The sequence below is a fragment of the Dama dama genome, chromosome 19 (assembly GCF_033118175.1).
Source record: "Dama dama isolate Ldn47 chromosome 19, ASM3311817v1, whole genome shotgun sequence".
In the NCBI taxonomy this organism is placed as follows: domain Eukaryota; kingdom Metazoa; phylum Chordata; class Mammalia; order Artiodactyla; family Cervidae; genus Dama; species Dama dama.
In genome coordinates this window covers 38,260,897-38,287,831 of record NC_083699.1, presented here as the reverse complement: position 1 = coordinate 38,287,831, position 26,935 = coordinate 38,260,897, and the positions used below count along the sequence as shown (strand labels likewise).

Below are 26,935 nucleotides of genomic sequence, written 5' to 3'. Positions count from 1 at the left end.
TACCACTGGCATGATAGGCCGGAACAGTATCATTGGAGTGGGGGTGGGTAAGAATAGGAGGGACATTCCTTAGGAACTCAGTCCCCAGCTGCCCAGAACTGTGCCAGGGACCTTGGAGGCAATCAATAAATATTTGATGAAGGACTGAATGAATGAACAAAGTAGAATGTATATGTGCCAATACTTCAAGCTGGAATGGATTTGAAAAGTTGAAATGAGAAAAGAGGCACATGGGCTAGGGCATTAGCACCTAGAAATAGCAAAGGGAAGACTGGTAAAGGCCTTTGAGTAATGTGCCCTTGAGTATGTGATCCTTTGACTAACAGGAAGAGATGAAGCATTCTAAGCCAGGAGCAATAGAATGACAGAGCAGCACGCAGTATGTATTGGAAAAAAGGGAAAGGAACTGGCAGCAAGAGGTCCAGTTAGGAGGCTGGTGCAGAGTACAGGCTCACAGGGCTAAGGCCTTGAATGAGAGTCAGTGGCACAAGAGGAAGAATGGATAAAAGTCAACAGGAATTGGGAGACAAACAAAGGGAATACTACCCAACATAGTCCCAGCTTCCTCTGCCCACAAGCTCAGCCTTCTCCTGTCTGCCTCCACTTCAGAGCCCTCCCCATTCCCAGTGGCTGCTGTTGGTAGAATGGATGTCTTAAGCAGGGCCCTGTGTCTTCCACCTGCAGCCAGCACCCACTTCTTCCCATTTTCAGGACAGTTCATCCAACACTTGTTAAATACCTACTTGAAATTAGCACTCAATGCTGCTAGAAATATTTTGCATTCATCATCTCATTTTAATCCCTTACAGCATCCCTGAGAGACACTTTATAATTAGAAAAATGAGGCCCAGGGAGGTTAATTGACCTGTCCAAGGCCACACTAATTGGTGAATCTGGAACTAGAGCCACGTCCAAGTATACCAAACCTGGCATTCTTTCCTCCCATGCCACAATACCCTCCCCCACCACCTATATTTCTGGTTGGTCTAGGGCTCCCCTGGTGGCTCAGAGGTTAAAGTGTCTGCCTGCAATGCGGGAGACCTGGGTTCGATCCCTGGGTCGGGAAGATCCCCTGGAGAAGGAAATGGCAACCCACTCCAGTATTCTGGCCTGGAGAATCCCATGGACGGAGGAGCCTGATAGGCCAGGTAGGCTCCCTGGTAGTCCATGGGGTCGCAAAGAGTCGGACACGACTGAGCGACTTCACTTTCACTTGACCCAACAACCAGAGAGTCACAACTCTCCTCTAGCTTTGCTCTTCTGGGTATGTGCGTCCCTCTGAGCTGTGATTAGTTCAGTAGGTGTCGTTCTCTGTAATGTACCTCGTGTGTGTCATGCCTGAGACTCGGGCTTGAGTTGAACTGGAAAATCTCACCACTAACTGATTTTTTCTATTACAGACACTGAATGTGGAGTTGAAGCTTCTTGAGCTCAGTAGGTATAGTAATGCCAGGTCACACACCAATTGGGATTTCAGCTTCGGCATTCCGTTTAACAAGACTGTGTTGCCAAGAAATCTCCCCCAAGAGCAGCCAGGGAGAGGCTTACCCCACTACACGCCCCCTTCCCTGCCCTCAGACACTCCAGCCTGCCAAGACATTTGGTCTCTGCTTTGCATCCTTTATTTAGAAGCTTGTTTTTTATGTCAGACAGGCCTTGGTTTGAATTCCAGCTTTACCATATGCCAGCTCTGTGACATTAGGTGAGTTTTTCAACCTCTCTGAGCCTCAAGATTTTTTTTTCTTATGTTGGGATAGTAGTTTCTACCCAACAGAGTTGCCACAAGGATTAAAAACAGTAATGTTTATAAAGCTCTAGGCCTGCTTTAGAGTCTGTACCCAGTACTGGTCCTTTTCTTCCTGTTGTCATTGGAAGCACCAGCTCAAGATTCCTATAGTTCCACCGCCTCCCAAGCCTTAAAAGATATTCTCACTCTTGGTCTTTCTTGTCGCCATGATGTCAGACCCTCACCTCAGAGCCACTTGGGGAGACCCTTTCTTCTGGAAAAGTCTCCCACCACACAACAACTCCACCAGCATGCTGCCCTCCCCTTCTGAAGCACCTGCCCTGAGGCATGGAGGGGATAAGAAGCCCCCTCACCCAATGTGCAGAGCCTTCACCAGAGCCCAGCCAAACCCGAGAGGGGACCGCCACACAGAATGGAGGCCCTGTCCCTCCCTCCTCCCTCCCTGTCCCACTGCACAGACAGGCTTTTAGGAACCAGTGACAAAGGCCATTGTGAGTCCACACTCGCTCTTCCTCTTGTCTCCGTGTAGAGCTGCACAGAACGTTCTGTCTTATGCACAGTGTGAGAAATGGCAAGGCCTGCGGCCAGCCGGTTCTTGACCCAGCCGGGCAGAAACCCCAGCCTCCGCCTTTGTTAGAAGAGCTCAAACTAACACTCAGGATAGAATGCCCTTGCCCCTGATCAAGGGAACAGAGGCCCAGTGGAGAAAAGTGACTGGCCCAAGGTCACACAACTAGACCCCCCAGAGCAGAGGCAGAAACCCAGCCCTGCCTGCGGGGCCAACACATCTCCTCTCCCTTCTACCTTGCAGCCCTTCTGCTCCTTGGAAAGCAGTGGCTCTGGGAGGCTTTTCCCTCCTGTTTCCATTTGGGTTATCCACAGTCCAAGACCATTCAATACCCTCTGGCCACTTTTACGCCCTGATGGTGCTTTACGGACCGCTGGGAATGGAAGACAGCTGCCAGCCAGTGTGACGAGGGCATCAAGGAAATGCCCATCAGGAGGGGTGCCTGGCTGGACCAGGCGTGACAGAGCCATGACTGAAAGGCTCCGCACCCCATTGCTCAGCCCAGAAACAAGGGACAGTCACCTGGACCGTTGTGAAATTGTATCTCACACTAACACGTGCATATGCACAGGGGAGGGACAGGAACTAAGACACTCATTTACAAGTAAAAACCTCCCTGTCTTAAAGTAAAAGAAGTTGAAAAGGGGATGCTTCTCTTGCCAGAAGGACAGTCACCCTAAAATCTCAAGGTCACAGTATTTCTGCGCCTCCCTCCCTCAGCACCTTCTCCTCCTTTTCATACCCTCCCACCTCCTCCTCCACCATCTCTTCTTCCCCCCTCCCTTCTCCTCCTCTGACTCCCCTCCTCCCCCTCCATCTCCTCCTCCTGCCATGTCTTCTCTGGGTTACATTAATTACCATCTGCAAAAGGCCACACACTTACTATGTAGCAAAGGCAGTTTCCTGAGAACATCCATTTCTAAAGAACCTAAAATCACAGGAATGGGCCCCTGTTTTTTGAGGGCCATCTTCATGCTCTCTGTGCAGGCCCTGGATGGCATCACTTCTAAACCTTACAGCAATCCTGCCAGAGTGCTTATTAGATCTATATTTTCCTGATAAAAAGACTTGGAGGAGCTAAGTGACTTGTCCCAAAGTAATGGAACTAGTGAGTGCCAAGTCTGTCTAAAGTCCTTGCTCTGTGCGTCACACTTTGGCCCAGTGGCATGTTCTTCACATTGGGTTTACAGAAGGCCAGGGGGTGACATGACATACTGTCACTCAGTCGTGTCCGACTCTTATGACTCCATGGACTGTAGCCCACCAGGCTCTTCGGTCCATGGGATTCTCCAGGCAAGAATACCCAAGTGGGTTGCCATTCCCTTCTCTAGGCCAAGGGGTGAGCCCCTTACCTATTCCATTTGCCGGCATGGGGCCCGTCTTCCTTTATGCCGGGTCTGACTTAGAATCTCTAGGGAAAGCACAGGTCACAGATTACCCTTCAGATAAATTGTGATTGGGATACCTGAGGCCTGGTGCTGTGAAAGACGAAGAGGGAACATGGAAGGTAACTGACAGCCTTCTTTACTTAGCTTTGAAGCTCTCTAGCTGGGAGCAGCCTCTCATCTTCACAGACCAGACCCAGTGGGCAGCTTAGGTGGGCTGGTCCATGCCCAGCTCTGTGGGACTCAGTGTTCCTGAGCTTCCCAGGGTGTGTGGCCTATCTCCACGGAAATTTGGTGGCAGGAGGGGAGCCCAAGGTGACCCCTGACACAGTCTTGGCGGGTCGAGCTTGCCAGCTACCACTCACCTTCTAGACGGTGGGGGCTGAACCGCAAGGCAGGTTCATCCCTTCTTTCTGAGGAGAGTGAGAAGATGGCACACCCGCCCTCCCCCTGCGCATCGGCTTCTCAGTAACCCGTGATAAGGGACATTTCTAGCTGCTGTTTTACTGCACACCCTTCACATTCTTTCTTTCTCTAGTCTTCAAAAGAACCCACGATGAAGGTTTTATTATTGTCCCTCTTATGGGCAGGGACATCGTGGGGGGAATTTTGTTCATATGTTGAAGCCCCAATTCCCAGTACCCTGGAACGTGGCTGTATTCGGAGATAGTTGTATTTGGAGGTGATTCAGTTTAAATGGGCAGTTAGGGCCCTACTTCCATCTGATTGGTGTCCTTATAAGAAGAGGACATTTGGGCACAGAGAGAGGCCCTGGGGGTGCACAGAGGAAGGGCCATGTGAGGAGGCAGCCGGGGGTGGGGGCTGGCCATCTGTAAATCAAGGACAGGGGCTTCAGAAGAAGCCAACCTTGCAAGGTGCAAGGTGTAACTTGACCTTGACCTTCCAGCCTCCAGAACCATGAAAGAATAGATGTGTGTTGTTTAAGCCATTCAGCCTGTGGCACCCCAAGTGAAAGAACAGACTCAGAAAACAAACACCCTGCCTGTATGGACACAGCCATCAAGCTGTTAGCCCCAAACTCAAGAACTTGTGCAGAGTGTCTCAGCCTTCTTCCTTTATCCTGTGACTCCATATTTGTCTGTCAGAGGCCATGTATGTAGTAGTGACACATTTTTGCATTTTGAATTAATCAGACACAGACCTGTCAGTCAGAGCTTCAGATCAGCATCAGCTGATGAATGTTACCCACTGAATTGATCCGTGTCCATCCTTACTTTGGGCTGGAATCCTAACACCTCAGTCAACCTGTGCTGCTGTAACCTACATAAGGGGGCCAAGCCCACAAGTTTTATTACATCACACAGCCACCATAGGGTATGGGCAGCCTTCCTCACCACTGGGATGGGATGTCTCAGAAACTCTCTGGGTGCCATCACATACTCAGAGTTTCAGCACCTCCATTGAGGGTTGCTTAATTCCCAGGGTGGTCCATGGCAGTCCTTAGACCTTCGTGCTGATGGAAGGGGGAAGTGGGTTTGGCAGTGAGATTGACAGTAGCAAGGCATCCTGCTAAGCCTTGCTAGATCTCCCATGCCTCTCCAGGGCCCCACAGGCAAGGAGCCCAAATCATGACACTCACATATCCCTCACATCTTAAAGGACTGAATTTTCATTAGTGTGAACCAGCAGCCAAGATGAGAATGAACATAAAAATTATTCACTAAGAAGAGAGGTGAAAACCAGACTGGGTCATAGCTGTATGCAGATTAAATGGGTTAATGCATGGAGAGCATGTTACCGTTTCCATCTAGGCAAGTTGTTTTATCATTATTATTAATCATCATCATTTTCCTCTTTCAAGCTAAACCTGTCAAAGTCTTTGGCACCAAAACATGTCTCTTATTCAATTTATTCAACAAGCACTTAATGGGGGCCTTCTGTATGCCGAGGCCTGGGCAGGTTGCTAAGGATTCAAAGATAAAATGAGAATATTATCTCCCAGCCTTCATCTCTCAGTGGGGTTGGGAGAGTGATGTGTACAGAGACAGGTGTCGTTGGGTGAGATCCACTGAACACAGGAGAAGGAAAAAGGCATGCTGCCTGGGGTAATGCAGGAGGGTGAGTGTGTGTTCTCCAGGCAGAGGCATTTCTGTGCTGGGAACAGGGACAGATAGCGAGTGACCTCGCATGTCTCACTGAGAACTAAGACGTTGTCCCTTGGGCTTCCAGAGAGTTTGAAGAGGGAAGACGTGCCCCTTAAATATGAGCACTCTGCTAGCATCTGCCTGTCAGTACTGAGCTCCAGCCCCTCCTCCCACCTGCGGGCAGGTCTTTAGAAAAGCAAACTGGGACTGTTGAGATGGAAGAAGTGGGAAAAGGAGCAGTCAGGGAAGAATTTAAAGGAGGAAAAACAGCTGGAGCAGGACTCCCAGTTCAGCTAAAGCTCAACTGGAATTATGGCATTTGTGTGGACGTGTGAAACCATGAGGAACCCTGCAGATTGTTAAATGTGTTTTATCCTGAATATGTGGACTTATCCTGAATGTGTTTATCCTTATGTGTTTTATCCTGAATGTGTGGACTTTTGTACACAGCTCTGAGGTAGACAGAATTGGGAGTTGGGAGGGTGGATGTGACATAAAGGAAAGCAAAATTGATAATATTTTTGGAGCTCACTCTGTGCCAGGCGCTTTCACATACACCCCTGCCATTCAATCTCATAACCACTCTTTGAGGTCAGTATTATTATTCCTAACTTCTCCTTTTCAGAGTGAGGAAGCTGTGGATCAAAGCAGTCAGGAAGTAACTTGTTTACATTTTTCTTCACGCCAACTCCTGCGTATGTTTGGGGCAGTTTTATTGCCTGAGGCTCAAGTCCTCCAATTTGAGTGTGCCTCAGACTCTTCCAGAGGGCTTGTTAGAACACAGACCGCCCGGCCCAGCCCCTTGAGTTTCTGATTTGGTCGGTCTGGGTGAGGCCTGAGGATTTCCGCTTCTAACAAGTTTCCAGGTGAGGCTGGTGCTGCCGCTCGGCCTCCCCTGGAAACAGCCACATTCTGAGAATCACTGGCCCATTGGGAATGATCTACCCGGCAACCTGGCCCAGGGGTTCCCACACTGTTTGCATTTTGGAATCACCTGAGGATCTTTAAAAGGAAATACTGATGCCTTGCTCCAGGCTCACACTTTATTTTTCATTGAAGTTTAGTTGATTCACCGTGTTTCAGGTATACAGCAAAGTGATTCAGTAATTCATTACATGTATATATATATTTTTTTCAGATTCTTTTCCATTAGAGGTTATTACAAATACTAAATATAGTTCCCTGTGCTATACAATAGGAGGTCCACATGTTTTGATTTAACTGGTATAGGGGAAACCTAGGCATCATTATTTTTAAATACCACCGCCCCCCCCCCCAAGTAATTCTCACATTTAGCAAAGTTGAGGAGCCACTGACCTAGCCTCTTTTCTCCTTGACTCTGATCTCCATCAAAACCCTCTCCCTCGGCTGCCACCACTGGGGCCACAGGTAGAATGTGTCATACTAGCGCCACTTGCAACACATCTTCCCAGCCGTCTTAGAACACCTGCCCCTGAAACTCATCCAGTCTCTTACTTGCCTTTTTCCTTTTTGCCTAGTCCATCGTCTCCTTCTCTGTTCAACGTAAATCTAATTACTGCAGCCATCTCTTGCCCACAGCAATACAGCACCCTGTTCTTCCTTTGATGTCTACCTGGGAAAATCTGAGGAGGAATATCTAAATCTGACTGCAGGCATGGAAGTCCAGGAGGCTTCTTGAAGTTGATGGCACTCGAGCCAAGTTTGGATGGACAAGTAAAAATGAAAGAGGGTGTTTCAAGCAGGGATATGGCAGAGGTAGAAGCATAGAAGAGAGGGAAACAGTAAGGTTTATGGGGGAGCTTCATGTTGTTGTGTGTGTCTGGAGCAGGAACTTGCCCTACAATGTCAGGAAAACACTGCAGAGGCAGCCTTTTGCCAGATGGGGGTGGGTCTTGGGCATCAAGTAAGGAAACTTACATCTTTCCAAGCATAAATGGCAGTTGATAGGCATTTTAAAATGACTTTTAAATTGAAATAGTAATACATACTTAGAAAATTCAGAATAACTAGGAAAGCATCAAGCAGAAAATAATCACTTTTAATCTAATTACCCAGAACTCACAACTGTTAAGATTTTGGGGGAATTTGTTTCCTGCTATGCACGTTCTTATATAGTTAAGAACATGCTGTAGAAGTTTACATTCTGCCTTCACGCTTAAAATTATAATATATACATATTTAGTGTTATATAAATCTGTAAACATTATAATTGTGTAAAGTTCTATAGTATGATACCATAAAATTTAGCCATTTTCATAAACATAGAAATGGGAGAGGGAGAAGTTTCACTGTAATAAATGATGCCACAATATTCATAGCTGAATGGACTTAGGTTTTGTCAATGTTCTTGTGATCAGTATCAAGAAAGAAATGACTCAACAGCATGAAAGCTTTAGACTCATTACCAAACTTCTAAAAACTTTTCTTCCAGTTTATACTCTGATCATAGGTGTCAAAGAATGCACACTTCATCTTTCCTTCCCAGCACCTGGTATCATGGCTGGTGCCCCTGAAGAGTTTTTGCCATGGGTGTGACATGAGCAGCTGTGAATTTATAAAATCCTATACTGGAGGCTGAATCAGATGAGCCAGGTTGGAACAACTATGACTGCCCATGCTGTTCCATCTTTGCTTCCACTTTCTCCTAATCCCATGTTCCCATTCTTCATCTTTATTCTTTCTTGGAGAGCATATGGTAAGCGTTTGCTTCACACAGAACTGGGCATAATGCTTTGTCACCAAGAAAAGTGCTGAAAGACCTAGCTCTATGGTTACAACAAGTTGGTGCCCAGCCCAGAGACCCTCTTTGGATAGTTTTATAGAAAAACAAATCTCTAAATAGTAATTCTAATTAGGTAGAAATACCTTTTTATATTTTCCAGTGACACTGCCAAGTGAGTTTATTGCTAAATTAGTTTCCCTGTGCATCCAGTGACTATCCAGTCCTACACATAATCATCCCATTCCCTGAAATGTCCTTCTTTCTTCTTAACCCAGCAAATTATCTTGACATTCATCCTTCAAGACCTTCCTTAAAGTCTGTGGAACCTTCCTTCCATACCTTGCCCAGAATCAGTTACTCAGGCATCCTTCTTCCTGTAGTTTACTCACAACATTTTCTATACCTAACACTTTCTCCCTCTTGGCTAAGAGTCCTTGAAGAGTAGAACATTTTGTATTCCCAGTTCTTAACACAGTGTCTGGCACATGGTTGTCACTCAGTAACTGTTAAACGAGTGAATTAATGCATTCCTGTTTTGCTAAGGTACACAGACATTCCATCTTAAATATGAGTGACTTGATGAGTATAGAAACAATATAGAGATGATATGAATTGCCAAAAACTACTCTTTGAATCATTTGTACCTGAGATAAAACAGGGGGCTTGCCGGGTAGCTCAGTTGGTAAAGAATCTGCCTGCAATGCTGGAGACCCTGGTTTGATTCCTGGGATGGGAAGTTCCCCTGGAGAAGGGATCAGCTACCCACTCCAATATTCTTGGGCTTCCCTGGTGGCTCAGACGGTAAAGAATCCACCTGCAATGTGGGAGACCCAGATTCAATCCCTGCACTGAGAAGATCCCTTGGAGGAGCTCATGGCAACCCTCTCCAGTATTCTTGCCTGGAGAATCCCCATGGACAGAGGAGCCTGGTGGGCTACAGTCCATGGGGTCGCAGAGTCCGACCTGACTAAGCACATTGCAACAAGGTAAAACAGACCCTGGTATAGCAGATGTCCTGGATTCTATGTTCTTAACATTAATGTTCTGTGTGCTTGGTCATTGACTTGTAACTCTGTTTCTGCTTCATTTTTAACTCCAGATTTAGTTTCTGCATAAGTATCTGTGTGCTAAAGGAAGTACAGGGAATTAAGTGATGCCAGAATTTCCCAAAATTTGTTCCAAAGAAAATGACCATAGATACCTACAAAACTGTTTATAGGTGTCACACAAAAGAAGAGTCTCATGGTCCAGCAGGTTTGGCAAGCAGAGTTAAATATATTTCTTTACCTCAGAACTTCCTGGTAGGCATTTTATGTTGAAAGATCAGTCAGGCAATGGTAGAGAAACAGAAGAGCAGTCAATCTTCCTGCAGTAGCAGACAGGAATCATCCTAGCCTCTTCATGCCAGGAAAAATTCAGAGTCAAAGGCAGAGTGGCAAAAAGTATAATAAGATCCTTGCCCATTCTCCTACATTTATCCCCCCTCCGCCTCCCAGTCCCACATCTGTGTAAACCCCCTGCCCCCCACCCACCCACCCACCACACTGATGAGATCAGCCTGTATTACATCTCTTCTAGAGCCAGGAAGCAAGGTAATGTGTGGGAAGTGATAGCTGCAAGGTAATGTGTGGGAAGTGATAACAACTTTTCGAGTTAAAGCCATTCAACAGGAAAATTTGTTAAAAGACCAAGACATTGTAAAAGCTGAAACACTTGAGTCTATTAAGTCCCCTGCTTCTTAGAACATTTTGTTACCAGGGAATGTTTCAAGGAGGGAAAACATTCAACTATCACAGCACTGTCAGACACCAAAGCCTGGTACAGAGAGCAACATTTTAAAAGACATCTGTCTCTCTGCCAACAGAGAAACTTCTGCCTCTCTTTTGTCCTCCTTTTTCCTACCCCAGTACAACTCCCCCACCCTCCTCACCCCTAAACCCAGTCTCTCTCCTCCCCCCTCCCCCTCCTATTCTTCCTCCCCCTCCCTCTCCTCCTTCTCTCATTCACAACCCTTCTTGATATCACAGACACTGTAAAATGACACAGTAAGCTAAACTATCCAATGGTTATTCAACACGCTTGGGTAAGAAGGGAATTAATTAAGTGACTGGAGGCTTAGACATTCGCTGTTTATTGGATCTAAACTCCTTAAAAAGAGCCTGGAGCATTCTCCTAAACAAACTTTGCCCTTTTGTGGCTTCTTGTTAAAGTCCAAATGAGAGGGAGGGTTTAAGGAGACGGTATCTTTTCACACATGTGAAAAAAAGGAGTACCAGAGAAGAAAAATGGGAGTGTCAGTGGGTATAAAGGAGGCAACCTCTGTGCCATCACAGAGAGACTAACAGTTTGTGTATCTGTTGGCAGCTGATATTCATCAGTTATCATCAGTAGGTTAGCAAACTTTAGCAATGTTTACACATTTGTGGGCAGCCCAATAGTTTAACTGTCTTCATTAGAAGAATATCCATAAAGTCAAATACAGGATTTCATTAACTTTGGGAAAGATATATTTAGCTCCTTCCATTCAAGCTTCCATTCTAACAGAACATTTTTCCTATGATCTGTTTATAATCTTAAATTTGTATATACATGACTATTTGTATATATGTCTTACCTCCCATATTGGATCTTATACCTCTTACAAGCTGAGTTCCAAAGAGCTAGAAAAGTGTCCTGCACACAATTTGTATTCAATAAAAATTGGTAGAAAGAATGAAATGAATGTAAAAAAGAAGTATATTTGTCAAGAGAATGTTTTGTAAAAAATAGTCTTCTAAACACAAACCCAAAGATCTCCTTGCCAGTCTTAATAAACACTAGCACATTATACCAGGAGACACCTTAGAAGATGGGCTTCCCCAGTTGGACATCCTTGGGCTCAGCGGTAAGGAATCCGCCTGTAATGCCGGAGATGCAGGAGATGTGGGTTCGATCCCTGGGTGGAGAAGATTCCCTGGAGGACAGCATGGCAACCCGCTTGCAGTATTCTTGCCTGGAGAATCCCGCGGACGGAGAAGCCTAGCGAGCTACAGTCCATGGGGTCACAAAGACTCAGACACAACTGAAGTGACTGAGCATGAGTACCTTAGAAGACAGAACCATCTGTCAAAGAAGCAAAACATTAACATAGAACAGTTTTCTACTTTGTGAATATTAGTAGGATGTTAGTGATTAGCCACAAACTATGAGAGAATTACACTTGCTTTGGTAGGCAAAGGAGGAATGGAAGCTTTTAAAGAATCTGCCTTTTTATTTTGCTTCTGTTTTAAGTAAGTAAAAGTTGTGTTGTAAAAATGAGTCTTTGGGCCAACATCAGACCTTCATCCTGCCATTGCTTTCCCCAGAAGTTGGACAGGCACAGTCCAAGTCCCAGGAACTTTGGAAAGAAAGGACCTCTTCTAGGTGCTGAATCAGAAGCAACCGCCACTGTGGGAGGCCGTGGATCCTATGTGACTCTGAGCCTGAGACTCATATTTTCTGTGCCTCTTTTTGTACTTTGGACCCAGGATAATCTGTTGTAGGTGAAATATTCTTTTCCTTGGCTCAGATTAGGCACCTGGTGTCCTGAAAGAGGTCACTGACTTCCCCCAAGGATGTCCAAGGAGGTTGGCTCACCACTGGCTTACCGCAGGCCAAATTTGAAGTTAATTAAACATCAGTCATCGTCAGTAGGGCCAAGATGTTATTCAGGCATTCAGGGAAGAGAAACCTGATCCAGCTCGCGTTAATGACCTTCATCAGCATTCCTTCCTATCTTAATCCCAAACCAGTGTGTCTTTAGCTGCAAGGTGGGGGCAGGGTTGGGGGGGGGTTGTATTTCAGAAACAGATGGTTCATCTTTTACATTACTCTGCTTTTGAAGAAACTTCTGGATATGTCACCCTATTCGTTGCATGCATGATCATGCAATCTGGAGCAAAACCTTCTTTCACTGGAACCAGGTTTCTGTTTCTGAAAAGGTACGTTTATTGACTTCTGGGGAAATGCCCTATTCAGAATGAGGGTGAGAATGCTGTTTGGTGGGAGCTGACCAAACTCCCACCAAATTTGGTGGGATATTGAGAATTCTAGGTTGGCCATGTGGGGACTAGACCTTCTGGCCCAAACCACACTGGGGAACAGAGACATGTGTATGCACTGGTTCTGCTTGTCTCACTCTACAGACCTCAGTGACCAGCTTCTTGAAGTGGTGGGGCTAGAGGGAGCCATGGAAATGGGGCAGATCTACACTGGCCTGAAGAGTGCAGGCAGGAGGCTAGCCCAGTGCTCCTCTGTCTCCATCAGGTATGTTTCCTCATCACTGAGCCCGCCCCCACCCCCACCCCCACCCCACCGGTCTCCCCACATCCCTGAATATTCCTACAGATAACAGCGTGAAAGCCCTCTTTAGATTTCAGTGCAGAGTGTGGGGGCAAGGTGGGGGTAGAAGTTCAATAACATTTATAGAGAATGCTTTTGGAGACCACTTTCCAAACCAGGTATAATAGCCATCTAGGACATCAACTGGAGAGTCCCACCACAACCAGCTTGCTGCTCTCTTAAAATGAATTGATGAAATTCTAGAAATAGGATTGTAAGATGAGGTCCAGAGAACGAGAGATCCAACTCCTTGCCTTCCTTATCTCCACAAATTGAAACGCTCAATGCATGCTGGAGGGCAGCTTTGACAAAAACCAGGCTCTATGCTCTACTCTGCTCATTCTTGGATAGTGGTCTCAGAAACACTTTTATTAAAACAGTCCCATATACCTTTGTAGAGCTAAACTGACGTCAGCAAACCCATCATAATTGACAAAGAGGATAACAATTTTTTAGAGTATGGACCACATAGGTCAGCCAATGCAGGCTCCTTACAAGATAGGGTCTAATGGAGGGGATCTTCTGATTTTGGGTTGCTTCTGTTTAATAAATGCAACTAGTCAGATTTTTCTCCACATGATTATTTCCAGAGTCCTTATTCCTTTCCATTTCCCATTTAATTTTTATAGTGTGTCTTGGGGATCTCCTGGAGGGGACTCCCATATGCAGGTTTCCCAAAGTTATTTAAACACAGAACCCTTTTACACCTTATCCTGGGTGAAATGTCCTCAGAGTTCTTTTGGGGAAACTCTGTTCTTAGTGCCACCCTGCATCCTTCATAGAGGTCCCCATAGCTGTTCCCCGATCTGTCCCACTAACCCCTTTTCTCCATTCCCTCTGTGTCTCCTGTCCTTTCTATTATTCCCCAGATCTTTGCTTCTCTTTCCTTTTGGGCTGTTGTTTTGCTGGAACCGGTTTTCCAAGTTAATCTCTTTAATTCCTTTCTCCGTGACTCTTAACACCGAGTAGGTCCAGTCTGTTAGAACATCTAAGCCATAACATATGTGGACCAGAGAATTTTGATTCCCTAAGAATTTGGGGGGGAAAAATGTCTAAGAGAGAGGATATTTTCTGTTTCCAGATAAAAACAGGGGTTGAGTCAGGAGCCCTAGCCCCCTGGGCATTCCCTACATAATCTCTTCATGCCCCAAAACCAAAATTCCACTCTTTCCTTTTATTATTTGTTTTATTATTAGGTTTATTGGTTTTTGTTATTAAATATCCTCAGGGTCAGTTGGAGAATCATCTACATCAAAACAGCTTGCCTCCCTCATTTTATAATTTCATAAACAGGGCAGATGCCAGACCCAGGTGAGGGCGTTCTGGCCAGTGTCTGGCAACTGTTCCTGGCTCGCCCAGACCAGAGACCGCCAAAAGGACCTACCTTTTCTCCATTGTCTCACCTGTAACAGTCCATAAGCCAAAGAAGCCTTGACCCAAGCAAGAAAATAAGGCTTTCTCCTCTTCCCTCTGCCTACCCCTGGGGATCACATTTCCAATGACCCCCTCTTCCCCAGCTAAGCCAGCTCCACAGTACATGCAACCATAATGTCTACTGTTGTTCAGGAGATAAAAGAGGGGATGGTTGAGGATTGGGGGCAAGGCAAGACACACGCAGACCTGAGCTATACCTCGTATAAGTAAGAGACATTACCTCATTGACATTATGCAACTGCTCACTCAACATAGAACCCAGGCCTTTCCCTATTTCATAACCTTTACCCTTTCACAGTGGAGTTTTTGGCACCACAGGCAAGCCCTCTGGCTGGTTGTTTGCCTAGGGGTCCACTTAGATATGGTGCTGCCATACTTGTTGCCCACTTCTCCCCAGACTCCTGTGGACTTCACTGCTCACTCAGGGCCATGTTTCTCAAAATAGAGTCTGAGGACCAGAGCAACAGAGTTGTCCATAGTTCTTATGAAAACACAGACCCCTAGGCCTGACCCAGACCTGCCCCATTGGGACCCCTGATGTGAGCTCAGAAATCTGTTTTCAACAAGCCCCCCAGGAGTCTTCAGAACCACTCCTAGGTGGCTCCACTCTCCACTTCTGTTTCCCTGGTGAGGACACCCTTCATTCTCCAACTCCAAGAAGCCCACTGTGCTCTCTCTGTTCTCCGGTCTCCAGGACAAACAAGCTGCTGCCCATGCAAGTGGATGGAGAGCCCTGGATGCAGCCACCGTGCACGGTGAGTTTTGCCAATCTTTGAGATGAGGGTGAGAAGTTTTGTTGGGGATCCCTTCGGGGCACTGACTTAATATGAAATTCTGAGTCTCTGAGTTACACGGGCTTTGGGAAATCATTCAGCACAGCTTCTCTCCCACTTAGTTCATCCATCCATTCATTTACCTGCTGAGCTTTTATTGATTAGGTGCTATGAGCCAAGCCCTGGGAGGCACCAGTTCCAAAACCAAAGGAGACATAGACCTGTCTTCAAGGAGCTTATAGTTCTAGGTGAACTCTGAGGCTTCATCTAGAGTATTCTTGAGAGCCTCAGCTTGAATTGCTCTAGTGGCAAGGAACTTATGAACCCGAAAGGAAGACTGTTCCACTAATGAACAAACCTAATTACTAGAAAGGGCTTCCTTATGTGAAGCAAAATCTGCATGCTTGACCTTAGAATTCCACCTAGTTACTATGACCACCCGGGCTCCTGGGGAAGAATCCCCACAATGCACAGGCATGCTGCACCCGAGATGTACCCACAACCCTGAGGAATCACCTGAAAACTGCCCTAAAAGTGTAACCTCATGGGTTATCTATTGCCTTTATGGCATTTCTGTGACCTGTATTACCCAGCACCTAGAACTGTACTTGTTTTGTAATAGTTGCACAATAATATTTGTTGAAAGATGAGTAAAGAATTGAACAAATGAACAAACAAAAATAAAGGGAACAACCCCATTCCCTGCCTTATCAGTTTGTTAGAAGTTTGTTCTCAGAAACCCAACTAGACTGTCTATGGCGAAGAGAAACCACTGTCCTGGTGTTTAGAGCCCAGGGTGTTAACTGAAATATGATGTTAGCAACATCCTCAATACTGTTGTGAGTGTGCGAATCTCAAAAGACAGAACTTGTGTTTCTGAGCTTCCTTACTCTAGGGGAGTATTCAGATACCTTGAGAACCTGCTATTTGGAGCCCTTCAGAACATCAATTCATCTTCTACTAGAGAAAGGATTTTCATGAGACTGGGCCTGAATTCTGTTGGGCCTGAATTGTAGGTTTATTTCTATAACTCTTTGCTCTGTGTAACTTTTACAAATTGCAAAGTTAGTCCCTAGAGACAAAGACTTTTTAAAATGGCATCTTTTATAAAAGATAGCAAAAGTAGAACTTTTTCTGTAAAATCTTACCTCCATCTTTTGGTTTCTATGAAGTCTAAGAAAAGGATGAATACACTATACCAAAATCTAATAATATCTTACCACCTTGTTCTAGTTGTGAAGGATGGAGGGAATTTGTACTATTTATAATCTTGATGGAATTGAATTAAGAAAACTCTATCCAAAGTCCTCCTGTCTCCTAAAAGGAAAAAAGAAAAAGCTGGAAGAAAGCAAACCCTTGGCTACCTAGCTCAGTGATATCTAGAAACTGGACTGCCTTTCCTCCAGATCCAAATACTGGTTTTAAGGTAGATAAATATTCCTCCTATCCCTGCTCTCTCTCCACGCCACCCTTCAGACATTACTACTTACTATGAAAAAAGTAATAAGTAAAACCCAATGATTTTATGGTGTACAGTCATATGTGAAGGTATGTTAGTCAGCTCAGGCTGCCCTAACAAAATACTACAGACTGGGTGGCGTAAACAGCATAGTTTCTCATAGATCTAGAGCCTCCAAGTCCAAGAGTAAGGTGTTGCTTTCTGGTGAGGCCTGTCTTCGTGACTTGCAGACAGAAGCTCTTTCACCCTGTCCTCACATGGCCTTTTCTCCATGTGCATTTACTCCTGATGTCTCTTCCTATTCTCATATGGACACAAGTCCTATTGGACTAGGGCCCCACCTTTATGATTCCGTTTAACATTATTTACCTCCTTAAAGGGCTTCCCTGTTGGTTTAGTGGTAAAGAACCCAATGCTGGAGACACGGTTTTGATCCCTGGGTTGGGAAGATCCCTTGGAGAAGGAAATGGCAATTTCACTCCAGTATTCTTGCCTGGAGAATCCCACGAACAGAGAAGCCTGGTGGGTTACAGTCCATGGGGTGACAAAGAGTCAGATATGACTGAGCATGCAAGCCCCTCCTTAAAGGCCATATCTCCAAATGCAGTCACACTGGGGATTAGGGCTTCAACACATGAATTTGGAAGGGGACACAATTCAGTCCATAGCAGAAGGTAACAGAAATACTTCTTAAACTTCCAAAAGTTTAAAACACCCTTTTTGAAACATTTTCCTGAATGAAGGCACTCAGTAACTGTGAATTGATTCAGAATTGAAGGCTTATTGATAGGACGTCACAGCAACAAAAGAATGTTTGATAAAAATTAAAATCAGTTAAATTAGAAGGAAAGCTATGACAAATCTAGACAGACTATTAAAAAGCAGAGATATCACTTTGCTGACAAAGGTCCATATAGTCAAAGCTACGGTTTTTCCAGTAGTCATGCATGGATGTGAGAGTTGGACCATGAAGAAGGCTGAGTGTTTAACTGATGCTTTTGAACTGTGGTATTGGAGAAGACTCGAGAGTCCCTTGGACTGCAAGGAGATCCAACCAGTCCATCCTAAAGGAGATCAACCCTGAATATTCATTGGAAGGACTGATGCTGAAGCTGAAGCTCCAATACTTTGACCACCTGATATAAAGAGCCAACTCATTGGAAATAAGACCCTGCTTCTGGGAAAGGCTGACGGTAAAAGGAGAATGGGGTGACAGAGGATGAGATGGTTAGATGGCATCACTGACTCAATGGACATGAGTTTGTACAAACTTCAGGAGATAGTGAAGGACAGGGAAGTCTGTCGTGCTGCAGCCTAATGGGGTTGTAAAGAGTCAGACATGATTGAGCGACTGAACAACAACAAATTAGAATGAAGAAAAAAACTGTTAAATATGATTATGCAACTAAATCCAAATGGCAAAAATCATTCTTTGAAAGAGAAGATAGTGTAAACATTCGTAACTTGGATCCCAAACCTAAAGTTATTTTCACCAAGACTGAAAGCATATGGGAGACATTGTTGAAGGAACAGTAAAAGTATGTTAAATTTGCTAATTGATAATTCACCTCACTTTGATAATTAAACAATGTAAATCTGAAGAAAAATTTAGTAACTAGATAATTACTACTGAACCTAAAAAACAGGGTTGACACCTTCTGAATCTGGGAGAATTTAAATTTTATGAACCCTATCAGTGTAGCACAAAAAAGAGAAAAACAAGCAAACATTTTAAATGTTTTGATTAAAATAAAAGAAGTTAGGACTAAATATATCAATAACAACAAAATACCATAAATGTGCTCATGTTCCCTATTAGAAAGACAAAACTCCCATATTGGGTTAAAATGCATTGATACACTTCTTGTAAAGAGATATATCTAAAGTAAAAAGACGTATCTTTTTATCTTATCCTTTATCAAGCATAGAGAAATTAAAAGTAAGATATGGTAATTTGGGGCAAACTAACCTTCCAACATGCCAAAAGCATAAGGTGGAATAAAGAAGGTCGCTTTTAATGTAATAAAAATTACACTCAATTTTGAGATCTAATGGTCATAAAAATTTAGTTGTCTGATAATAGAATCAAAATTTATACTGTGAAAAACTGTATAGATGTAGTATATTCTGAAATATATATGTATATAAGAAACTTACAGAAAGACAGTTATTGAGAGGCTTTAAAATATTTGTTTCTGTCTTTGAGGTCAAGTTGTAAAAAAAAAAAAATAGATGACTTAAAACTTGGATTTTAAAAAAACAAGCTCAGAGGTACAGAGAACAGACTGATAGTTTTTCAGAGGTGGGAGCAGGGAAGGCAAGGTAAGTGAAATGGGTGAATGGGGTAAAAATGTACAAACTTCCAGTTATAAAATAAATGAGTCCTGAAGATGTAATATACAGCAGAGTAACTATAGTTAATAATACTGTATTGCATATTAATGGGCTTGGTGTGTAGCAGGATGTTAATTCCCTTCCCTAAGGAAGTCTCCTTAATAGAAGTTTAGATAGAAAAATTACATGGTAATATGAATAGATGACCCAAAATACTCAATCACATTCAACATTTCTGATTTTTAAAGATTAGAAACTCTTGCAAAACTCAGATTAGGAAGATACTTCCTCAAAATAAAATGTCTCTTAAACCAATAACTAATACCTGATGTAAAACAGTAGTAGAATTCTCATTAAAATTGTGGATAAGACATATGCTAATGTTGTTTGGACATTCTAACCAATGCAAAACACATGAAGCAGAAAAGAGGTTAGATAACTCTTTGGAAAAGACTCAAAACTGTCATTATTTGTAGGTAGTATATGTAAAAGAAATCTAATAAAATCAGCTGAAAACCTCATAGGTTAAATTATTTCAGTGAAGCTATATAGAAAGAGACAAAAGTTAACAGCTTTTGTATATACAAGCAATAACCAGTCAGAAGAACACAATAGAAAAAAGCTGAAATATTATATGGCAACAAACAAAAACAAAATACCAAGACAAATTGTGAAAAATAGATGAAGAAGACTGCAAGACTTACTTAATATTTTTTTAAAGATTTGAAATTAGACACATCCCATGTTTCTAAAAGGGACCCCCCAAACAAAATTCCAATGCAATTTTTTAACTTGACAAAACAATGCCATTGGTAAGGCATTTTATAAAAGAGCTGTGAAGAACTTCCCACAAGATATTAAAACAGTTATATAGCTACAATAATTGGCCCAATGTTGGATAGGTAAATCAATAATACAGAAGACAGTGCTAAGAAACTCTAGTGTATATAAAAGGTAGTGAAGGAAAAAAGAAAGATCATAAACTAATTTGAAAGTAATGGACTGTTTAACATATGTTAGCCAAGAAATTGCCTGTTTGGGAAAATGCCATTATACAATCCAGACATCCACATCCATGGGCGTCACATCCTGGATGCAACCGACCTTGAATAGAAAATATTCAGGAAAAAAAATTCCAGAAAGTTCCAAAAAGCAAAACTAGAATTTGCTCTGTGCTGGGAACTATTTACATAACATTAACATTGTATTTACAACTATTTACATAGTATTTACATTGCATTAGGTATTATAAGTAATCTAGAGATGACTTAAAGGATACAGGATGTGCATAGGTTATACGCAAATACTATACCGATCCTACATAAAGGACTTGTATAAAACCAGCATCCGTGGATTTTGGTATCCCCAGGGGTCCTAGAACCAATTCCTTATGGATACCAAGGGATGTCTATATACTAACCTCTCACCTCTCTAGTACTAGAATCCACAAACCTCGTCAAAACCTCACATTACCCAGCATCTCCAAACTCCTACCTTATCAAGACATTTCTCAAAACTGCTAAAAACCCAAATGGGAGGGATTTGAGTTTCACTTCCTCCTCTTTGCCCAGGAGGTGCTAACAAGCAAATAAATTGGTCAGCTAGAGGGAGAAAAAGGAGAAGCAAAGGTCTTCTATGGTCTTAAAAAAATGGGCTCCATCAGCAGGAAATGTAAGCAGTGCACCAGCTGCCGCTCTGCCCTAAGCACGTCCAGCTCCACTGACAGGATAGCCCTCGTTCTTCTTGGCTGGGCTAACTAGTCAGTACTTCCATAGCAGGTACCAGTCCTATGCTTTCTCAGGGAATGCCAAGGTGAATACGATGAATTTCTCTTTCCCCTCAGAGAGTGAGAAAAGACTTTACCACAATGAAATGTGCCACAAATCATCAGCGGGGGCTAAATTGCATGCCACAGATAACTACTATCAGGGCCCCCTGTCATCTGCATCTCACTTCCCTGAATTCTGAGATAAAGACAATGCCCATAATCTGGCACGGAATGCAAAATGATGCTTGAAGTGTCCTTGGTGTGCTCCCCTGGGGACCACCCCAAAACAGAGAGACTTACTACTCGCCTCCTACATCTCCAGGCTGGTGGAAACCAACCTAACAGTCATTTCAAGCTTCCTTCCCACAGGTTAAGCTCTTTCTCCACAGCGTCTTTTGGTCCCATCTTTTTCTTTTCATAACCTGGGGCCTTATAAATTTAAATCCAGCTTGCAGTAGAACTTCTTAGGCATACTCTCCCCAACTCCAGCTCATCCTGACAACAGCTATTGAATAATTCCTTTCAAGCTTTTTTTTTTTCCTAGTGAATTCTCCAGCTTAAAAAGTTGTCCTGGTTCCCATTACCTCATATTAAACCCAGTCTCTGCCATCTCCCCTGTAAAGCCCTACCCCAGCCACCCCTCCTGTGTCCCTGATTTCACTTCTCATCCTGTGGTCCACACTCAACCAGTTGGTATGTAGCCCCTCAACCTAGTGCTTTCCCTTTCTCTCTCACCAATACATCTTCTTCCCTTCCTTTCAGATCTTAAAATGCTTCCTCAGTTGCTGCATTCAGATTCTTCTCATTCCTTACCGAACCTTCTTTTTGACACCACTTGGTTTATCCTACATTCATTTAAACATGTTGATGAGTCTGTCTCTTCAAGAGCTCTTCTGTTGTTCTCTGGGATCACACTGTCATTTGAACAGGTGGTAAAAACCGTTGAGAGAAGGTTCATAGACTGTTTCTTCTTGATAGTTTTTTTTCTTCTTGATAGTTTTTTAAATTAATTTTTATTAGAGTACAGTATAGCTTTACAGTGTTGTACTGCAAAGTGAATCAGCCATGTGTATACACACACTCCCTCTTTTTTGGATTTCCTTCCCATTTAGGTCACCACAGAGCACTTAGTAGAGTTCCCTATGCTAGACAGTAGGTTCTCATTAGTTATCTATTTTATACATAGTAGTGTATATATATGCCCATCCCAATCTCCCAATTCATCATAACCCCTCCCTTTTCCCTCTTGGTGTCCAGATTCTGTTTGACATACATCTTTCTCCTTCTCCGATATAAGGTAAGTCTTTAATTGGTGCATTCCATTGTTTACACTGGGTTTTCACTGACTGTCATTTCGTCTTCACAACAACTTTGTGAGGAAACTAGAACAAATGTTACTATCATTTTACAGTTCAGCAGGCACTGATTTTGAAGGTTAAATGATTTGTCCAAAAGTTCACAGCAAAGAAGGGGGAGTTCTAAGACCCAAATCCAGGTCTTTGTTTCCTAATTGCCTCTTGTTCCCACATCATCTTCCTATTTGATAAATGTTGATAGACTGAGAGTGCAGATTATCAATGTATCAGTGTCACTAGGCCACATTCAAATAGGTACCAAGCATTTTGAAGCCACGCTGTAAAGGTAAGGTTGGCAAGAAAGAGACAAAAAGACTTCACCAGTGTCTTTTACTTCCAATTGCAAATTTCAAGTTTGCAGGAGAAAACACTCATTAAACCTAAAAGTAAAAAAAAAAAAAAAATAGAAAGAAAGCTTTTATAAGAAAGTTGGGTCTCCCCTAGAAGACTAAGAAAAGAGGAAATGCCTAAGACTCACTTTTAAACTATCCACATGAGTGGCGATTGGTTCAGAGGTCAAATTCAAGATCCTAGGTCAGTTCAGAGTTCCTGGTTTATGTCTCTGTATGCTTGGGCAGGAACGGCCAGGAACAGGGGAGACTGGGAACTGGACAAGCAGGGCTCTGGCCATTCTGCCCCTCTCTGTGCAACCTTAGGCTAATCTGAGGCTCAGCAGAGCCTTGGGGGTCTCCATTCCTTTATCTGTCCTACAGAGGGCTTGACTGAGATGGTCCCTGAGGTCTCCTCTGGCTGTGACATTCTGAGTCTATGAATAGCAAGGACATGGGACAGGTGCGAGCTGATCGCCACGTGGGAAGCTCACACCTGTCTCTCTCCAGCGTTTCCGCCCCTTGCTTCCAGCACCATTCAGGGTCCAGTTGCCAATTGTGAAGCTGTTCAAGGACAGTCGTCCTTCTGCATGGGGCTCCTTCCAGCTCGAAGCTGGCCTCCCTTCCTCTCTCTGCAAGTCACTCTCCCATAGGCTTCTGGGGTTTGCAGGCCACTAATTCATTTCTCCCTCTTTGCTTTTAGATTAAAATTACTCACAAGAACCAAGCGCCTATGATGATGGGGCCCCCTCAGAAGAGCAGCTTCTTTTCGCTGAGGAGGAAGAGCCGTTCGAAGGACTAGACACTGTGCCCAATGCCAGTTCAACCAAGAGAGAAGACAAGAAACTGAAACACATGCACACATCCACATGCACACACACAGACACCATACTCTTCTCCAACCAATGGAAGCCAAGCCACCCTTCAGGAAGAAAGCTTCATCCATTCTGTTTCAACCGTGGATGCATCCCCACAGAGCCAGTGCCGGCGGGACATTTTGAACGGACTTGGGATTCTCCAGGGTGTGGCCGGCTCGTGCAGCAAGCTTCACTTTCCCAGAAGGCCTTGAGTGGGACTTTCTGAGACTGAAGGAGAAACCCCCCTTTTTTTCCACCAGCCCTGCAAGTTTCCTCACGGCCGCTTGCAAGGAGCAGGCTGCAGGTTTCCTGCCTATGCTGAGGTCGGATGTGGCCAAGAAAAAGAGCCCGTGTTCCAGAAAACTCACACAAAGATCCCTCTGTGCAGAGACAGGACGGCCTCGGACTCTCAGAGCGCAGCCCTTGGCAGGGCTTGGCACCTGCACGCTGGTCTCTCACTTGTCCTTCAAGCTTCTCCCTGAACTAGCTGAGGAGGCAGAAAGGCTGTGGAAAGCTGTGTTTCCCTTCTTGGTTCTGCATATTGTCAGTGGGCACTAGTGGTTCTCCCGAAGCCTTCTGCTGGCTGTGTGCTTGTTTAGAGCTGGCTCCAAGAGCCCGCAGAGCTGCGTGCACAGCACACCTTAGATGTGGTATTTATTTTCTTAGTTCTGTGAACACCTGGGAGGGAAAGCAGAGAACCTGGGATTTATTTTTTAAATCGGTGTCATAATATTGTGTAAAAAGGGAAGAGGGAAAAAAAAAAAAAAAAAACACCCCTAGCTTCTTTCTTTTTCAAGCCAAAGCGTGTTTCCTGTTTGAGTTCCAAGGCCTGGTGGCAGACTATTCCTGAAGGCAAAGATGGGAGGGAAGGGCCTTTCACTGAGGAGACCAGGAGACAAGCCTTCAGGCGTTTCCCTCCTGCCTCTTTGCACTTGCCACTCCCCAAGCACGACCTGAAGACCCTTCTGCAGGTCTTTGGTGTGTGTACATATATGTAGCATATATATATTTATATATATATTTATTTACTGATGGATTTTTCCTAATTGAAAAAAAAATATGCAGTATAAGAATTGAAAGTGGGAAAGAAAAAGAAATGCTTGTTTCTGCCATTTCATTGTCAAGACACATTTCTCCCTGGTGGTCATAGGATTCAAGGGAAATTGAAGTATCTCCTTATAAAGAGACTGAGAATTTCTCTTCTCAAAACAACTATGAAAGCTATGGGGGGCAGGATTTACTTTCTCATTTGTCAAATAAGGAAACTGAGTCCTAGAAAAGTTAAGAAACTTGTCCGTGGTATCTTGGCTAAAATGGTTTGGGACTCGGTGCCACTAAAAAGATACTTAGTAGAGAAAAGAACCTACACATCTTGGAATAGGGTCATTTCTGGTCACTGAGAAGTGATTCCATTTAGATCCAGGTTGCCAGGGAGGAATGAACACGTGGTATACATGTGGACGGGACAAGCCCATGTGAGAAAATGAGGGCCTCCCCCATGCTTGCTGGAGACTCTCTCAAGTCTGAGCTGGTCAGCGTGTGCATGCATGCTCAGTCATGTCAGACTCTTTATGACCCCATGGACTGTAGCCCACCAGGGTCCTCTGTCCATGGGATTTTCCAGGCCAGAATTCTGGAGTGGGTTGCCATGCCCTCCTCTAGGAGATCTTCCTGACCCAGGGATCAAACCCGCATCTCCCGCATCTCCTGCATTGGCAGGCAGATTCTTTACTGCTTAACCACTGGGGAAGCCTTGACCTGGTCAGTAGACAGATTAAACTCTCCACGTGTCACGTCATCATAGTCCCTTAAATCTGGAAACACTCCTGGCTGCAGGGATGACCTCAGCAGAGAGGCACAAGGAGGACAAAGGCACCTTCAGCCAGGAACTGCCAGCCAGTGACCAGAGGGGTCTCGGCAGAGCTCAGAGGGCTTCATTCCACTGGCACCAGCATCACTGCCTTCCCCAAGGGCAAGCCTGAGGAGAGCTTCGTTGGTAGAAAGAAATGTTCACCTTGTCCCCTATCCCCTCTGAGATTTCTAAAAAGCAAACCTGGAGCCACTTGGCATCACCCCACTAAACTCCCTCTCATCTCCTCGCACTGGGTCAGGAACTTTGTGCAAGGAAGGGAAAGTTAAGATTGTATGTACAAACTGTTCATAACTCTGAAGGAAGCAGTCATCTAGGACCGCCTCAGATAAGAGATCTAGAACCATCTTGTTCAACCTAACAGCACGGAACACCAGACAAAGGGAAACCCCTGAAGAATGTCTTGAATGATGGGCTCCTTGGGATGGGACCAACAAGCTCCAGAATGACAGCGGGTACTCTCTTGGAAGCCACTTGCTTCTGAAATGAAGGCAGGTTCAGTTTGGAGGTCACTGATTGTAAGACATTTATAGAAGTTATTACATGTGCTTCAGCCCCAGCACCCCAAGATTGAGGCTGTTGAGATGCTGCACTGTTGTCAACAGATGAGACTGATCTTCAGAGATTCACCCATCAGAGACTGGCCCTGCCTGCCCACTCGGGTGCACAGGACTGGCAATGTTGCTTGAGAGACACGTCCCACGTCCTCCTTAAAACCACAGAGTATAACAAATGTTGGTGGAATTGTACTTTCAATTTTGTAACCTAAGTCTAGTGATGTTGTTTAATCTGACTTTGCAACTCATCTTTTAACTAGTGGGACTGTGGTTTCCAACTGTGGAGTACCTCATCATAGTGCTCTTCACAGCAACCCCTGAGGTTGACAGAGAAGGTATTATTAACCCCATCTAAATAATGAGGAAAACAAGACTTAATATAACTTAGTGACTTCTCAAAATTAGGCAGTCAGGGGGAAATCCTCCCTTATTCCTCATCTTATCTGATTCTGACCGTGCACAGACATGTTCTCCACCTGCCCCCACACACTTCTATCCCTCTGGCAATAAAAATGAAACAGGAAATCTTCAATACATTCTGTGTCTCTGGACTAATGGATGAGGTGCTGCATCTCATTATAACTTGGTCTTTGTAGATTTCCTCCAGTGAGTTGAGAATGGAGATAGATTTGGTAGAACGATTATATTTCAGGTCAGAGACCAGCTCCTCTCAAGAGAGTTCTTTCCACAGATGGAAAAGATATGTTGAAATTGCCAAATAAATTAGGAAATACTTGGCAGAATCTGGAAGAGCCTCCAGACTGGCGTTACATAACATGCATATACATTATACATATGCACATTATATAAGGTGACATAGTACTTAATGTGCTGTATATATTATGTAAATTACATATTTGTGAGTAATCACGATAAATATAGAGACCCACTAATCACTTTTTACACATACCCAGTGACAGATTAGGAAGTTGCCTTGCCAGAGAGTCTTAAAACTTACTCTCTCCTGCTGCTTTGGTTCCAACTCCTGCCAAAAATAATTGCATCAACTTTTCCCATTTCTAGCCCCCTCTTCTCTTGGCCAAAACCCTTAGTTACCTCCTGTCCTAGCTAGGCTGCATCTTCCATGGAACACTACCATGACTGGGATCCATAAAAATAGATTCTGGGGATAGGATGGGTCTAGACCCCCAGATCCCCTGTGTCGATGTTCCCAGGTAGGTGGATGCCTAGTGCTGATATTAAAGGGAGAGGTGAGGAGAGAGAGGAAGAATCTACCAACCATCCAAGGAAGGAAACCGTGTTCCTTGGCCACCAGTTCCAGGATCTGACCATCAATCAGGAAGTTGTTTCCAAAGTCTAGTCTAAGTTTC

At 44.1% G+C, this 26,935-nt stretch overlaps 1 protein-coding gene across 3 annotated transcripts in view; it reads left to right on the top strand.

Annotated features, from left to right (window-relative positions):
• DGKG (diacylglycerol kinase gamma) overlaps positions 1 to 26,136 on the top strand; it is a 210,478-nt gene extending 184,342 nt beyond the window's left edge. For all 3 annotated transcript variants that reach the window (XM_061166770.1, XM_061166768.1, XM_061166771.1), the window contains 3 exons: positions 12,673 to 12,793; positions 14,997 to 15,057; positions 23,024 to 26,136. In XM_061166770.1, coding sequence (XP_061022753.1) covers positions 12,673 to 12,793; positions 14,997 to 15,057; positions 23,024 to 23,122 — 281 coding nt within the window. In that variant the 3' untranslated portion in view covers positions 23,123 to 26,136. The remainder of the gene's footprint in view (positions 1 to 12,672; positions 12,794 to 14,996; positions 15,058 to 23,023) is intronic.
• The last annotated feature ends 799 nt before the right edge of the window (positions 26,137 to 26,935 follow it).